This window comes from Delphinus delphis, chromosome 1, assembly GCF_949987515.2.
Source record: "Delphinus delphis chromosome 1, mDelDel1.2, whole genome shotgun sequence".
Classification (NCBI taxonomy): domain Eukaryota; kingdom Metazoa; phylum Chordata; class Mammalia; order Artiodactyla; family Delphinidae; genus Delphinus; species Delphinus delphis.
This window is the reverse complement of record NC_082683.1, coordinates 127,433,527-127,449,040: the sequence shown is the minus strand read 5'-3', so window position 1 is coordinate 127,449,040 and position 15,514 is coordinate 127,433,527. Positions and strand designations below refer to the sequence as shown.

General features: G+C 40.9%; 1 protein-coding gene across 3 annotated transcripts in view; it reads left to right on the top strand.

Annotated features, from left to right (window-relative positions):
- Positions 1-178: 178 nt before the first annotated feature.
- VAMP4 (vesicle associated membrane protein 4) overlaps positions 179-15,514 on the top strand; it is a 41,930-nt gene continuing 26,594 nt past the window's right edge. The window contains exons 1-3 of one of the 3 annotated variants that reach the window (XM_060034070.1): positions 179-326; positions 2,529-2,682; positions 14,761-14,880. In XM_060034070.1, the coding sequence (XP_059890053.1) occupies positions 14,815-14,880 (66 nt within the window). In that variant the 5' untranslated portion in view covers positions 179-326; positions 2,529-2,682; positions 14,761-14,814. Of the gene's footprint in view, positions 327-2,528; positions 2,683-11,792; positions 11,954-12,483; positions 12,719-14,760; positions 14,881-15,514 lie in introns of those variants that run through there. The other 2 variants (XM_060034050.1, XM_060034061.1) reach the window with 2 other exon arrangements.

Below are 15,514 nucleotides of genomic sequence, written 5' to 3'. Positions count from 1 at the left end.
GGTTGGCTGGCCACACCATCTCAGCAGCTCATTGGTCAGTGATTTTCGTCCTGGCACGTCACTGGCTGCAACGCGCTCGCCTCACGCCGGCGGCTTCGTCGCAGGCGCCGCGCTTTTATTTACGTGAGCCGGAGCGGAGCGGGGCGGCGCCAAGGGCCGGAGGCAGGGCGGGAGCTGGGCTGTCCCGGTCCCAGGCTTACGTCGGAGCACCGAGCGGGGGCAGCCTTCTCAGCTCTGGGCTTTCGGCCTTGGAAGAGAGCTCCCGGGTCCCAGGCTGTTTGTTCCTTTCGTCTCCGAGCTCCCATTCTGATCACGAGCCACATAAGGTCTGAACGCTGACGGCGGTGGGCACACTGGAGGAGGAGGGCCTCGGAAAAGGAAAACTTGTAGATTAGAAGGAAGTGAGGCAAGGGATGAGTAGAGCCAGTCCATAGCAGAAGAAAGCTGCCCAACCCAGCTCTATCTTCTGCATCTCCCGCCCCACGCCCGTCTTACTTTAACCACTTTACTTGTACAATTCAGGTTTAATTTGGAGGAAAGTAGCACTTAGCTGTGCTCAGCTTTCAGGATCTTAGTTTCCCGAGCAGGGATTTAAGCTGGGACCCCAGCAGTGAGAGCGCCTAGTCCTAACCACTGGACTGCCAGAGAATTCCCAGGGTTTCACTGTTAATAATTAACAACATGGAAATTCAGGGGAAAAGAATAACAACCAGTTATTCAGAAGTGCGTCCTCTCCCTCTTCCTCCTTGCCTCAAAGCACAGTGTGCAAAACTTAAGGCTCATTTTGGTAATTGGCCTCCTCAGGTTGTCATTTGGATGTCATCTGAAAGTAGTACTTGGGACTTCCCTGGTGGTGCAGTGGTTAAGAATCCGCCTGCCAATGCAGGGGACACGGGTTCGAGCCCTGGTCCGGGAAGATCCCACATGCCGTGGAACAACTAAGCCCGTGAGCCACAACTACTGAAGCCTGTGCGCCTAGAGCCCATGCTCTGCAACAAGAGAAGCCACTGCAATGAGAAGCCCGTGCACCACAATGAAGAGTAGCCCCCGCTCACTGCAACTAGGGAAAGCCTGCGCGCAGCAACGAAGACCCAAAGCAGCCAAAAAATAAATTAATTTTTTTAAAAAAAGAAAGAAACCTCCTAGTATCCTTGGGGCCATCCACTGTTTGGCGAAGAGGATGAAATACTTAAATCAGGGAACTCTTGAAGACCATGGATAGAATTCAGAGGGTCTGTGAACTTGGATGGGAAAGAAATTACATCTTTATTTTCAGTAATCTCTAACAGATATTAGCATTTTCTTCAGCTATAAAATGGAGCCCCCCAAAACCCTCAGCAGTTCTAGTGATAGGAATCACTAAGATTTTCATATCACATTACAACCATAGATATCTTGAAATATTGTTTATGCTATTACTAATTCAAAATCATGGTAGATGTTAGGCCTGGCGCTAGATTTTATTTAATGAGTTAATATATCTTAGTGTATCACAAATTTTCTTTTAAAATATTTTATAGCATTATAAATTTCCTTCCTTTGTAATTCTGTATTTTGATGCATTTAGAGATATTATTTTAATAAGAGGTTCCTAGATTTCACTAGATTGCCAAGGTTCTTGGTACATAATGTGTATGCACAGTGCCTGTCACTTAATAGGAGGGCCATGAAGGATGCTTCATGGTCACGAGAATTTCTCCTGTGCTTTTGGTGCTGCCTTAAATCTATCATTACGTAAAGAATAAACCACAGAGGCCGGCTTAGTCCATAGAGAAAACTTGACTACATTTTTAAAAAACATTGTTAGGGAAAGATTTATTATTTCACTTTTTTTTCATCCTCTGAAGAAAGTTTGAAATGTATCTATTCAAGGTATTTTGATGACATAATTTCATTCCTTCTAAGTAACTGCTCATATGCCATTTGTGACCATAGAACCTAAAGCAGGGAACTATGATAATGGAGCCCTTGTGATTTGCGATGTCAGTGAAGTGTGACTGTGACTCTGAGACCAACTTTATGGATTGTGTTATAGGCTTTGAAATGAGTGTGAACAGAGGATGTGATCATTTCTTTGCTTAAAAAAAAGATTAAAAATGAAAAACGAATAATTCACTGCTGTAATAAAGGAAAATAGGAATGATAAATGTGTATGTATCATGCATAAAAAGGTTTAGATACAGCCTATATATAAAGAGAAATATAAAGTAAAAGGAGACCCTACTTTTCTTTCTACCAACTCTGTAATATGTGGCCAAAGGGGAGCTGACCCAAGTATTTCTGAATAAACGATGCTGATTGAATGTGCCTTCATTGCCTGAAGAAACCAGGATCTTCTCACTCTGGCTCACCACCCAGCCAGAGCCTATAATAAGTAATGCACTCTAACTACCCGCTTGTATGTGGGAGGACTTAAGAAACTCTCCCTTTCAGAAACCCCTCCCTCCCATTTTCTTGTGTAGTCACTGCAAGTGAGCTTGTCTCTTTATAGTAGTTTAAGAGTAGCTTGAATATAGTTCTACTTTCAGGTCTGACGGAGTAAATTGAGCCACACCAATTCTCCCTCTAGGAATAAATGGAAAAGCCAGATAAGTACCAAAAGCATCTCTATAAAGCAATCCAAGTGCTGTTGGAGCAACAAGACTAGAGGAACCAAGATTCCAGAGGAGGAACTGCAAAATGGTGAGCTTTTTCCTTTGCCAGCTGGAGGTGCTTATAGATTCTGGGTACAAGGCAAGATGCTGAGCATCGGGGCTTCGCCTGGGTCAAGGGTCATTGTTGGGGAACAAAACAAACAAAGCACTTACATTTTGGGTTCTCATAGGACTGAAGAGACAAAGCTGAAATCTTGGAGAGCCAGGATTTCAGGGAGAAGAGAAGAGAGAATAACTGAGCGACACAGATGGTTTCCCCACAAAATTTTGCTGAATGCTGAAGCTGCTTGGGGTGGGAGGTTAGGATGAGAAAATCACTGTTTTTCAGAAGCTTTCTGCTTAGCATCTTTATCTATCCAGCAGAGATGAGAGTGATTCCACTTTGGAGACGGATAACATCACATACATGTTCTTTCTCATACTCAATTTTTTTCTTTTTTCTTTTTTTTTTTGCTACACCGTGCAGCTTGTGGAATCTTAGTTCTCCCATCAGGGATTGAACCCACACCCTTAGCAGTGAAAGCGCAGTCCTAACTGCTGGATGGCCAGGGAATTCCCTCTACTCAATTTTTAATACTTGGTTATTTTATATTCAATAGTCAATATCGAATGAATATCAAAAACTATTAGGTATACCAAGAGATAAGAGTCATATCACCAAAATCCAAGAAAAAAATAGATAATAGAAGCCAGTAATTCAGGTATTAGATTAGCAGACAAGGACTTTGATTAAAATATTTTAAAAATATGATAAAAAGATAGAGAATTTCCCCAGGGAATTAGATCTATTTTTAATGGAAATTCTGGAACCAAAAAATACAATAACTGAAATCAAGAGTAGCCTGAAAATCAAGAGCAGGTAGGGAAATATGTCTGTGCACATAGATGCTGACACAGGCTCGGGATGTGACTCAGTTGCATCTCTGGAGCCCTCTGTCAGTGCCGGAACCCTGAGATCTAGTGCAGACTCAAAGGATTTGCGCACACGTTTAAAAAAAAAGAAAAACTTTTAAAATGTAAACACATTTTTCTTCAAGAGTATACTCTTAGAACTGTGTTGCAGTAAACAAGTTTCAAAACATAATGATGAGTTCTTTGGTCACAAAAACGTCCTCAAGAATTCTCTCAAAATAATTCTAAGCACAGGTCCATTATTAAATTTACTACCATGACATTTTAGAAAATAGTTGCAAAACTTGTTATTTATCTGTAAAGGATTGAGAGAGAAAGGCAGCACGGTGATTGCCAAAAACTTTTCTTAAAATTATTCCATAGGGATGATTGTCATTGAGCTTGAGGCCAGTTAGATTTCCCGCAGTTAATCTCATATGCCATGGTTCAGACCTGGACCTGCCTGACATTGAGGCATTCACTGTAATGTAAGCTAACATGATGAATTCAGAGTCACAGAAAAGATGCTATGAAGTTTTCTGGTTAAATAATTGTTTTTCTTTTAAAGTGAGGGAATGTTGGATGCTTAATAAACTCAAAATAACAACATAACCAGAGCTGGAAGGAAAACTGTTCTATTATTAATTATTAAAAGAGACGTGATCTATTACAACATAGGGAAAAACTGATAATGATACAGCAAGCTATGGATGACTTAGAAAGGTGTTTTCCAGTTAACTTTTTTTTTTAAATTAAAGCATTTTGCTTGTTTACACTTTATGAGTAAAATACAAAGAGAGAGTGCCTCCTAGAAATAGATTATGATTTTTTTTTTAATTTATTTTTGGCTGCACTGGGTCTTCATTGCTGCGTGTGGGCTTTCTCTAGTTGCAGAGATCAGGGGCTAGTCTTTGTTGCAGTGCACGTGCCTCTCATTGCGGTGACTTTTCTTGTTGTGGAACATGGGCTCGAGGCACGCGGGCTTCAGTAGTTGTGGCTCGCGGGCTTAGAGCCCAGGCTTAGTAGTCGTGGCACGCGGGCTTAGTTGTTCTGCGACATGTGGGTAGTTGCTCTGCGGCATGTGGGATCTTCCCGGACCAGGGCTTGAACCCGTGTCCCCTGCATTGGCAGGCAGATTCTTAACGACTGTGCCACCAGGGAAGTCCAGATTATGAAATTAAAGTGCACTTCAGGTAAACTGATAAGGTGAAATGACTATGGAATCCCAACATAAACATTTATTTAAATACTTAAAGACAGTGATATTGACTAATTAGACTTGGAATCAAATTGCCTCTGTTTCCTTTCTTCAATTTATTTTTGTAAGTCACAAATTTTCATTTTTCATACTTTTTGTTTTGTTTTGTTTTGCAGTACGTGGGCCTCTCACTGTTGTGGCCTCCTCCCGTTGCGGAGCACAGGCTCCGGACGTGCAGGCTCAGCGGCCTTGGCTCACAGGCCTGGCCGCTCCGCGGCATGTGGGATCTTCCCGGACCGGGGCACGAACCTGCATCCCCTGCATCGGCAGGCAGACTCTCAACCACTGCGCCACCAGGGAAGCCCATTTTTCATACTCTTTTTTTCTCACTTCTGTTTTCTTGAAATGCCAAAAGAAAATCAATGGCAATAGGCCAAACTCTCACTAGCTAACTTTTAATAATAATAAAACAGTACAGACAAAAGAGCAGGAAATCTTTAAAAATGGAGAAATTGTATATTATCTTGTTTATAAGGTGAACAAAAGAATATGTAAATATTATTTTACTAAGAGCTTGTGATATTCTTGGAAGACAATAGGAGGTGGAGATTACTCATTCTTTTGCAGCCTGGGAAATGAAACCAGTACTATTGAAAGTAAGTGACTTTGTGAAGGTCAGTAAGCAGGCAAAGTGCTTCTAGGAATCCCACGCACTGGCAATATAAAACATTCTCTCATGCTTTCACTTCCCTTATTTTCTTTTTTCTCTTGTCTTTTCTTCTCATTCAAAAGCAAACTTTAAAAATTAGAATCATCAATAAATATTTATTGTGTGCTTGCTCTGTGCAAGGTACCACGGAGGGTAAGAAGGAATCTAAGACAGAGTCCTTGATTTAAAGGAGCAGTCAAAATCACGATTCTAGCCTGATCTTCACAGCTGCTGAGAATTTCCTTTTGTTCACCATTTCACCATGGTTAAAGCAGCTATTCCAAACCGTCTCCATTTTCTTTAAGCTTCCAACTCCAACACTGCTTTCTTGACCCTTCACATAAGACCTTGCTTGCCTTTTACTGATCATTTTGAGTCTATGAGTTTCCTTAACTTCTCTCTTTTCCATTTCAAAATCTCTCTATCGTCATCATCAGTCACTTCTTTCCCCCTTGCCTGCAAGAAGGTATTCTCTCTCCATCTGGCCCAGAACTCCCCTCTGCTACTCTCAAACACTGATCCCCCACCTATTCAGAGATATCACTCCAATGTCCGTTGGTGTTTTTTCTTTTTTTGATTTGCATTTTCAGTCTCATTCTCACACTGGCTCCTTATTCCCCATTCCTAAATATAACATAGTTATTTCTGATGGTACCTTAACCCTATTGCTGCTTTGAGTTGCAACTTCTCTTTACAACTGAATTCCTTGAAAGAGGAATATATAATCTGCATTTCCCCTAAAACTCAAATCTTACAATATGGCTTCCACTTCCACAACATTACTGAAACACTTCCTGAAGATCAATAGTGGTCTGCGAGTCAATAAATCTGATGGCTTTTTCTAGCCTTCATTCTCCCGACCCCTGCCCTCTCCCCACTCCCTCCCCACCCCCAATTTCTCTGAAGTCTTTGGTGCTAATGACCATTCCTCCCTCTTTTACACTGTCCTGTCTCTACTGTTTTTCTGTGTACTGCTCTGGCCACTTCTTATTGAACACCCCTCATCCTCTCACCCCTAAACACAGACATTCTCCTAAATTCTGCTTTTCTTCCTTATATACACTCTTCTTTGGATTCTTCTTCATAGAGCTAATAATTGAAGCTGAGGATTCCCATGCTCTGGGAATGCTAAAACACTTTCCCCAAAGAAAAGTGCATTTAAGGGAAGGGGCAGACTTTATCACCTTCCTTTTGCCTTTCCGTGGGGTTCACTTAGTTGGCAAGAGAAGTGGGAGGCGAATAGGTCAGAGCTGTCTTAGCAATGGCTAAGATTCCTCTATCTGGGACCATGGCTCCTGCCAGATAGCCCCTCTCCTACAACTATGGCTCTTGCTTTGTTCTGTTGACCCTTCTCTTGCCTTTTCATACCTGGGAATAGTAATGGATTCCTCCTCTTGCTTGTCCTGAGGTGTATCAGCATGTCTGCTTGATTCCATTTGTGGTTTTAATTTACTGTTAGACTCCTACAAGTAATTCAGTTTTGATATTACAGTTCACCTTAGGCAATTCTGTTTGCTAAGATATCCATATATGTGTGTGTACATATAAGTATATATTCCATTGTTCACTTGAATCTATAATTAACTTTACTCAGTTTTCAATAGTTGCTTAGTCTTGTGTTTCTATGTAAGAATGTGGGTTCTTGGAGGACAAAAAACACTGTTTACCATCCTTATATCACCAGACTTTAACAGAATACTTGTCACATAGCTGATAGATGAATTTATTCACTTTGATATAACACCCAAGATTAATATTACTATCTTCAGCAAGAAATTAAAGTTGTGTTTGACCTTCAACAGACTAAAGCCTCCTTAGTCATATAAGATCATCATAAGACATTAAGCCTGACAGATTCCACCTTTACCATGCTTTAAGAATAAATTGTCTAATTTCTATTTTAAGGGCAAAGCATGCAACCCATTTCAATAAAATATTTATCTCATCTTAATTTAAACTTATAGCTCTGCAATATTTACTAATGTGCCCAATTTTACTGTACTCTTACCTTGGACAAATTACATAATTCATCTCAAAGCCTTGGTTTCCACATTGATAAAATGAAAAAAATGATACTTGTTATCAGAGGGTTGTTGTGCTGAAATAACATATGCTAATCACTGAACATAGTGTTTAACAAAATGAGCATTTAATAAGTGGTAGCCACGTTTAACTTTCAGAGAAATAGCAAGTAAATTTATAATACAATTAGAGCATATTACTTACACAGGTCTCTGTTGTTGCCATCTTTGTGGGAGGCAACTTCTCCGAGATAAAATGCTTATAACATGTCACATCAATAAACAAGAAGTTAGGAGAGGAACAAAGCATCTCTATGAGTCTATCTTATAATGTTAGATCTAACATTCCATGAGGAAAGCATAGGGGACATTCCATTTTATTACATATTTTTTAACAAAAATTAAACTACCATAGAGTCTATCTTTAAAAACCAGACTCCACTTAACCCACTTGCTCTGTTACTCATTACTGTACATTCTCTCTGTGAACTGTACTCACTGTTGCCACAAAGGACACAACTGGCACTATTGGCAAACTTTGAATATGGAATCTTTATTAGAAAATAGTATTGTATCAATGTTAAATTTTCTGAATTTGAAAACTGAATCATAGTTATGAAGAGAATGTTCTTGTTCTTAGGAATAGCCACTGAAGTATTTAGGGGTAAGGATGCATGATTATGTAACTTTTAAATACTTAGGTGGGGAAAGAGGTGGGGAGAGAATAAAGCAAATGAAGTGAAATGTTAACAACCCCCTTGAGTTAAGTCGAGTATACTTTCTGGCCCTCTGTTCCTTCATCTACTAGGAGAGAGAGATTGGGCTGAACTCTTTCAGTATTATTCACACTGTGAGCCATGAAATTCAATGAGGAATGGAGCCTGGCATCAGAAAATGTTAACCAGTGAATCTGAATAAAGTGTTTGCAAGAGTTCTTTGTATTTATTCTTTGGTAAGTCTGAGATTCTTTCAAAATCAAAAGTAAAACAAGCTAATTATATTTACATAACACCAAGGCCCTCTGAGCACTAACAGGTTAGAGGCTAACAGGTTAGCTATATGATATACCTGTGTACTTCCTCACCAAAACAGTTGAGCTGTATGCTTATCAAGAGTCAATTTGGGGCTTCCCTGGTGGCGCAGTGGTTGAGAGTCCGCCTGCCGATGCAGGGGATGCAGGGGATGCAGGGGATGCAGGGGATGCAGGGGATACGGGTTCGTGCCCCGGTCCGGGAGAATACCACATGCCGTGGAGCGGCTGGGCCCGTGAGCCATGGCCGCTGAGCATGCGCGCCCGGAGCCTGTGCTCCGCAATGGGAGAGGCCACAGCAGCGAGAGGCCCGCGTACCGCAAAAGAGTCAATTTGTATTTGTAACCTAAAATATTTATGCCTCTTATTATACTTATGGAATTTAAATATTCAAACCAATGAAATACCAATAAAAAGTTGTTTCCATGAAAACTAAATTGATGAAGGTGAACAACAAATAAATTACTATAGAACAAGATATGGGTAAGAAAAATCTGTAAAACTTTGGAAAAAAATTGTACAAAATCTAGATTGACTTGGCACTCAAATTGGTTCAAATGTGTCTAAGTTCTTGCTCTGCTTTGAAGAAGAAGAAAATGTAAACCAAGTAATTTATAATAAAAACAATGAGGTGCTCCAACAAACAGATTCAGGCTCAGATAAAAGGTCTTAGCCCTACTTCAAAGATTAGTGAGTGAATGTATAAATACACATTTGAGTCAAAAATTTAAAAGTTAAAGTATATCTGCCATTTTTATGACCTATTGCTTTAACTGACTTTTTAAATTAACTGATCAACAATTGGTCTCTATAATCAATCCCAGCCCAAGGACATCTTGCTAAAGGAATTCAATAGATACAAACTCTCCTGCTAGTAAATACTAGTTTGTAGCCAGGAAGTCTGTTATTGCCATACTTTTAAGATTTGCATGCTTGCTTGCTCTCCTAGGAGTATTTCCCTCTAAAGGGAGAGCACTGATTGTAGATCTGCTGCTTAACTCCTTCCTTCCCAGTCATTGATAGATTAAAAATGATATTTCATTGTTTATTTTGATTTACATTTTGACTGATGCTGAACAATTGTTCACAGGCTTATAACTGGTTTGTATTTTTTTTCTGCCTCATGGGAGAGAAGATAATAGCAACAAAATATTGAAACCTGGAAAGTATATGAATTAGTGGCAATTATCTTAGCCAACTTGAGAGACAGGAATCCTAAGCAGGTCATGAAGCAACCTAATTCACACAGCTAAACCCCACATAAGGGAATTGAAAGCACCAGATACCTCTGAGCATGGTGTGGGCTAAAAACAGAAGGAATAATAGAAAGCCTATTTAAGAATCAATCAGAAGTCCAGAGATTTAGTCCTCGAAGAAAGGATCTCTGAAAAGAAAGAACAAAGGATCTCTGGCGAGGAGGATATTAGGCCCCACTAAGGGTGAAGGTCTAAAATTGAAAGAGAAATAAGAAAATTAGAGGACCAACATCTGAATAATTGGAGCTTAAGAAAGAGAAAATAGGGTAGGAGATAATCAAATAATTCAAATTGGTGAGACTGGAACCCCATTCTGACTTTACGTCCAGTGCTATTTATATTCTTTCAGGATAGCTGGTATATCTGATTCATATTAACTGTAAAAGGACATTTTCTAAGCTTTCAGAAATGTTGGGGATAGTCAGAGACTTTGTTCAGGTGATTAAAGGGTGAGGCTTGCATTAGCCCTCCCCAAACCAATTATACCAAAATATTTGGCAGAACTAAAGAACTATGGTTAAAAAAAACAAAAAGAATGGTTTATTCATGCAAGCTATGCAATGACATGCCAGTACAGCTCAATAATCATATTGCCTTAAGTTGTTCTGTAAGAAGGGCAGAGGCTGTAACTGGCTAAAGCTCTAACTGGCTAAGGCACCAATGCAGGGAAGCAGCCATAGCAAGCAGATATGCAGATATAAAGTCAACTGTGGACAGGAAAACACAAACCAAAAAACTTCTGGGTTATCTGTGGATGGGTAGTCTCATCATCATGCCCAAGCAGAGAAACATACTATAAGCAACTTCCCTTCCAGGTGGACTATTTCAGTCCAAGTCAACCTGGATCCGAGTGGTGGACTCACAGATGATGAGCGAGTCTAACATCAGGCTTTCAGAAGCTTCAATTGACAACCTATGGCTTACTGTTTCTCAACATCCCAGGCCAATTAAATCACAATCTCAGAGTAGTGCGGGGGCATCCATTTCTAAAGCTTTCCAGGTGGTTCAACTCTATGTAATTAACTTGAGAGTCATTGCCCTAGCCAAGGTATCATTCAATTAGTGTTTGTTTGGCTTAAATATGCACTAAATCAAAACACTGTATTAAACAAAGGACCCAAAGATATTTAGTAGAAATGACATGTAGCAAAAAAATGGATAGGAAAAAAATGATAAAACAATCCATCTGGGGCGTGTGTGGGAGGAATGGATAGATAAGACAAACAAGAGAAAGCAAAAACGAAACTGGAATTGTTTTGGATTACTATGCCCAGCCACTGCAGGTTTAAATATGCTACTAACTTGGGGGGAGGGGAGGTAGGCGGTGTCAAGAGAACAGTGGAATGGACGTGCAAGAGTGAATTCCCACCTGAAATCTGAAGGCTCTGGTGTCTGCCTGGTGTCTGGACCCGGTTATTTTAGGTTAGAACTCTACTGCATACAGGGGAAAGAATGAGTCCTTGTCCCAAACCTGTCCAACTAGCTGTGCAACGTCAAGTAAATCTCTTCGGACGAGAGATTCCTAATGTCTAAAATAAAGAGCCTGGATTAGTAACCCTGAAGATCTCTCTCCTGAAGATCTCTCATCAGTCTAACTCTGATGCTATAAACAAGGGATCACACACATCTCCTTACTTCAGGAAAGGCCCAAGACGAGCTGAAGCCGGTCGTCAGGCTTCGAGCCATCCTCATTTTTCTGCTAGGCTTCCTTAGCCCGGGGAATGGACTAGGCACAAAGCACCACGTTATTAAGGCCTCATCAACCCCAGCCAGGAGCAAGCCCTAAGGCGCCCCACCCTGCGTGACTTCTCAGAGCTTCCACCACCTCCCCTGAACTTCCGACCTCCGCTTGGGACCTCGGGAGCCCGCGGCTGTTGTTCCTCCCTTAAAGCACAAAATCATCCCGGGGATCCAAAGTTCGCGTCCGCTAGGGCCTCTAGGTAGAGAGCGGAGGGGGGAATCGACTCCCTCGACGATCTCTGCGGCCTGGACCCGCTCCCTCCGCCTGGCGCCAGGCTGCGGAGCGCCGAGCGGCTCGATGAGCGGGGGTGCAGCTGCGGCGGAGCGGCAGGCGCCGGGTCCGCGCCTACTGTCTTCCCCCTCCCCGCTTTCTTCCTCCGCTTCCCACTCCTTCCTCCGCCCGCCCAGTCCTGCCCGCCCCGGAGAGCTGCCCGGAGCTCCCCGGGAGACTCAGGTACGGCCGCCCGCCTGTTCCCGACGGGAAGGGGTGATGTGCGGAGAAAGGAAACGGAGACGAAGTCCCTGCCCCGCCGCCCCCAACGTCCGCGTCGGGCAGGGGGACCGGCCTCGGGGGCAGTGGAGGGAGCCCAGAGTGGGAAAAGGCTGGGGTCGGACCGGGGGTTCCCAGAGGAAGGGCGACCAGGACAGGGGTGTGCGATGGGGAGCGGTTAAGGGGGAGAAGAATGGAAATTGTAGGGTGCTCTGGGGAAATGGGAAGAGAATAGTGGCGGGGCTGGGGAAGATTGGAGAAGAGTGGGAGGCAGCCCGGACTGCGAGTGGGGATCTTGGGACAGAAAGGACTAGAGTTAGGAGATGTCGGGGGACGTGGCCTGGTGCGACAGATGGGGTGGGGGGGGGGTGTGAACGGAGCTGCTTGCTGGAGGGATGGATTTGTTTCACCATGAAAAGGTTTGGGAGAGAGAGCACCAGCCCCGCTGTGTTTATAATGACCGGAAGGTGAGGTGAATCATTACACTTTGACAGGTTTTGTGAATAACATCTCCAGGCTGTGTCCATCCAAGTCACTTATTTCCGTGAAACTGCACCAACCAAGACTGCTGATGAGAGATGAGGAAGAGGAGTCAGAAAGGGAACGCAGGCTGGGAAAAGGGAAGCCTCTGTCCAGATTCAAGCTTTTTGTGAAATGAAATACTAGGGGGGTTGGTGTGCTTGTTGTTTGCATAAAGCAAAAAAGAAGCCAACATTTGCTAAACAACAGGTTAGAAGTTTATTACTTGTAAAGCCATTGAATTCAGAACGTACTGCCTCTTCAAAAAATACATACATGAAATTGTAAACATATGATGATGGCATAAGAAGCGTATGGTGATGTGACATTTTAAAAATGTATTGGTGATGTTGAAATACATCATGAAGGTTCTCTTATTTACATATATACCTAGACACAAACACCTGAATTCATATGTATTTTGTACAGGAGAACTCTTAGGTAGAATATGTATAAATCTAATTTCTGAGCATTGTTTATTCTACTAGTCATTTGGTGCAAATACCATCATTTACCCTGTGCTTCCTCAAGCACAGTTAATTAATCTGCCTGCTGCTTTGCTGATGGCTTTTATGTTTGTCAGACAGTGATTTCTTGCCTTCATGAAGCTGATTCTTGGATTATGGGACCTGAATTTGGGTTTGCTCATCATTAAACTTGTAGCTTTACTGTATATTTCATAAAGATGTTATGTAAGTTGGCCTGTTATTTGCTTTTGGATATTGAAGCAGACCCTTTGTAGGGTTTAAAATATAAATAAAATACAGGTATAATTAAAAGCTCTAGTTCTTCGGTTGCTTACTTTGTCATCTGTTTCTCCGTGCATTCTGTAACATTTCTGCATGAATGAATTATTCTGAAATCAAAGTATGAGGAATAAAATGGGTCAGATGCTGGATGTACGTGACAGAAATATTGTAGAATGAAGAACTCTAGAGCTGTTACTTAGGTAGCAAGTATTTGGTTTTTGTTACAAGTGGTTAAGTTTCTGGTTTGGAAAATTATTTCTTATCAAAGAAAAGTATCAATTTGTTTTGATGGGAAGTCAACTTAAAATTTTACTTTATTTTGTTTATGAAACTGGACTCTGGGCTTGTTTATTCTTTTTTAAGTGTATGATATTAACCAACAAATGTCTAATTACACTTAAAAATCTTAGAGGTTCTTCTCGTGGAAAGGGAAAGAGGACTGCTGGATTGTTACAGGGAAGTGGTCTTTCTAGAACAGAACTGTATAACCTGATAGACAACTAATTGGATAAATATTAAAATGGATCATGCACAGCCATTAATAATTTAGGCCTGTGTTTCTGATATTTCAATCAGTAGAGTGACTAACACTATTAGTTACTTATCTTTTACCAAGCCTTAGTTTTCTCTTAGTTTCTTTGTGCTTACTTTGAAGGAGTGTTGTAGTGAGTAAAAGAAAATGTGTGTAAATCGCTGAGCATAGTGCCTGACACATAGTAAAACATTCAGTACACCTCTGCTATTCTTATTATTCATCCATCTTCTAGTCCAAGATGCTGAAAACTCGTATTTGCTTGTCAGCTTTTTCTCAAGAAAATTTTGAATATGTTGCGTATTCAAGCATTTTCCTGGAAAATCATAATGCAAATTAGTATATAAAAGACTGTGAGACTTTCTGTAGCAAACCAATTAAACAAAAAACCTGGCTTTGTTTAACCCAGTACTTTCCAAACTTACCCCTTTTCCTGGAGCACCTAGTGTTTGCATTAGAACAGGACGTTGTAATTGACAGAATGTTTTTGCATGTGTGTATTAATCTCATTTGACCATCCCAACTCCATGCAGAAGCCTAGAAATCACTATTTTACAGATGAGGACACAGAATCATTGTTTAAGCAACTCCCTAAAAGTGAGAGAATTAGAAGTGTTCTGCCGTCTTCTGACTCCAAGTTAAAATCTTTAAGCATTTGATGTCTCACTTGCAAGGGGACAACCTCCTAATTTTCCCCGTCTCCTGTACAAGCTGCTCTTTGATTTTATAAAAATATTTTTGCTAATTTCCCCCACGTGTTCTCTAAAAGTTACCTCCATTTTCTCTTTTTAACTGTTGTGTATTGAGGCCTAGCTTGGAGGCCAGGGTCACTGGAGTGGAGCAGGTGAGAGGGAGCAGCTGCAGTCGGAGAAGTGGAGGGGCCCCACCATATAGGGCCTTGTACGCTGTTTTCAGTACTTTAGCTTATACCCCAAAGTCTCAAATCTGATGAAATTTATTTTCTCCTTAAGGTGGTGAAGACTTATTCTGCTGAGAAGTAGAAGAGTACTTCTTCACTAAAAAAGATGCCTCCCAAGTTTAAGCGCCACCTAAATGATGATGATGTCACTGGTTCTGTGAAAAGTGAAAGGGTAAGTTCAGAATCTTAATCTTTAAAAAAGAAAGATTCAAAATATCTTTTCTTTCCTTTGTAAATAATTGGTTTTAGAATAATCTAATATTTATGGCTATATTCGAATCCTATTTGTTTTCTTCATAGTAAACATCAAAAAATATATGTTACTTAGATTGGGACTCAACCAAATTCTATTTCCATTATTGACCAAATTATGTTCCCAGCTTCTTTCTAGTCTTTCAAAGGGAATTTTGTACAAATACACAATATCTTATTTAGTACTCTGGAGCCAAATGTGATTGGAGTTCCTCAGAAATTTTCAGATTTTACAAAGGTAGTTAGTGCACATTATACAAGAGCCTTTTGGGGGTCTAGAGCAGCACCTCCAAACATATTAATATTTCTCAGTGGAATGTCTGATTATTCTAATTAAGTATATAAATTAGCTGACATCAATTCAGGTAAGATTTTCCTCCAAATGAGTTTTCACTCCAAAGCTTATAAAATCTCTTGGTTTTCAGAACTTTTTAGATTTTGGAATTGCAGATAAAGGATTCTTGTCCTGCAGTTGCCACAGAGTCCAGAGTAGCTTTTATATAATGTTCAATTTTTAGTTTATTTCAGAACATTCTGTGCAGGATTGTATAAAT